The 647-nt window shown below is 64.0% G+C and overlaps 1 protein-coding gene across 1 annotated transcript in view; it reads right to left on the bottom strand.

Moving 5' to 3' along the window:
* Positions 1-641, bottom strand: part of RHOBTB3 (Rho related BTB domain containing 3) — a 74,025-nt gene extending 73,384 nt beyond the window's left edge. The window contains exons 1-2 of the mRNA XM_006169853.1: positions 557-641; positions 162-387 (exon numbers count right to left, since the gene is read on the bottom strand). Coding sequence (XP_006169915.1) covers positions 162-387; positions 557-558 — 228 coding nt within the window. The 5' untranslated portion in view covers positions 559-641. The remainder of the gene's footprint in view (positions 1-161; positions 388-556) is intronic.
* Between the last annotated feature and the right edge of the window lie 6 nt (positions 642-647).

Below are 647 nucleotides of genomic sequence, written 5' to 3'. Positions count from 1 at the left end.
CTCAATGAAACAAAGGATCAACAATGTTTACGAAAATGTTGAAAAGCTCTACCCAGGTGACGCGGACACTCTGCATTCACGGAAGTGGGGAAAAAGGAGAGGAGGGGGAGAATGAAAGAAAAGCTCTCCAGCCTCGGCAAGGAGCAGCCGTTGCCCCTTACCCAGACGGGACAGTCGTGGACCACCAGCTTGACATTCCCAAACGCGCTGGCCTGATACTCGGTGAACACGGGGCGCGCGACCGTGCTGGTGGCGTTCAGCAACAAGCTGCTTTCGTCCCCCGAGACCAGAGGGCTTCTCCCCAGGTAAGTGCGGATGAGCCCCGACGGCCGATTGTCCTGGTGGAACGCGTCCCCCTCGTTCCCCAGCGCCACGATGTGAATGGACCTGCAGGGACAGAGAGCGGGCGAGCGGGAAGGGAGCGCGGTCGGCGCGGAGCACTTTCCTCCCGGCAGGAAGTGCGGGGGCAGCGCGGCCAGGCTAGGCTGCAGCCCCGGCCCCGGCGACCGCACGCGTGCCGGGCAGGGACAATGGCGGGACGGCGACGCGTACGTACATGATCTCGGCTCCAAGGGCAGGGCGGCGACTCGGAGAAAAGCAGCTGCTCACGGCCTCTCGGGGCCCGTCGGCGGCGTGTTTACCCGCAA

The sequence above is a fragment of the Tupaia chinensis genome, unplaced genomic scaffold, assembly GCF_000334495.1.
Source record: "Tupaia chinensis unplaced genomic scaffold, TupChi_1.0 Scaffold147554_1, whole genome shotgun sequence".
Lineage (NCBI taxonomy): Eukaryota > Metazoa > Chordata > Mammalia > Scandentia > Tupaiidae > Tupaia > Tupaia belangeri.
This window is presented reverse-complemented; position numbering and strand designations above follow the sequence as displayed.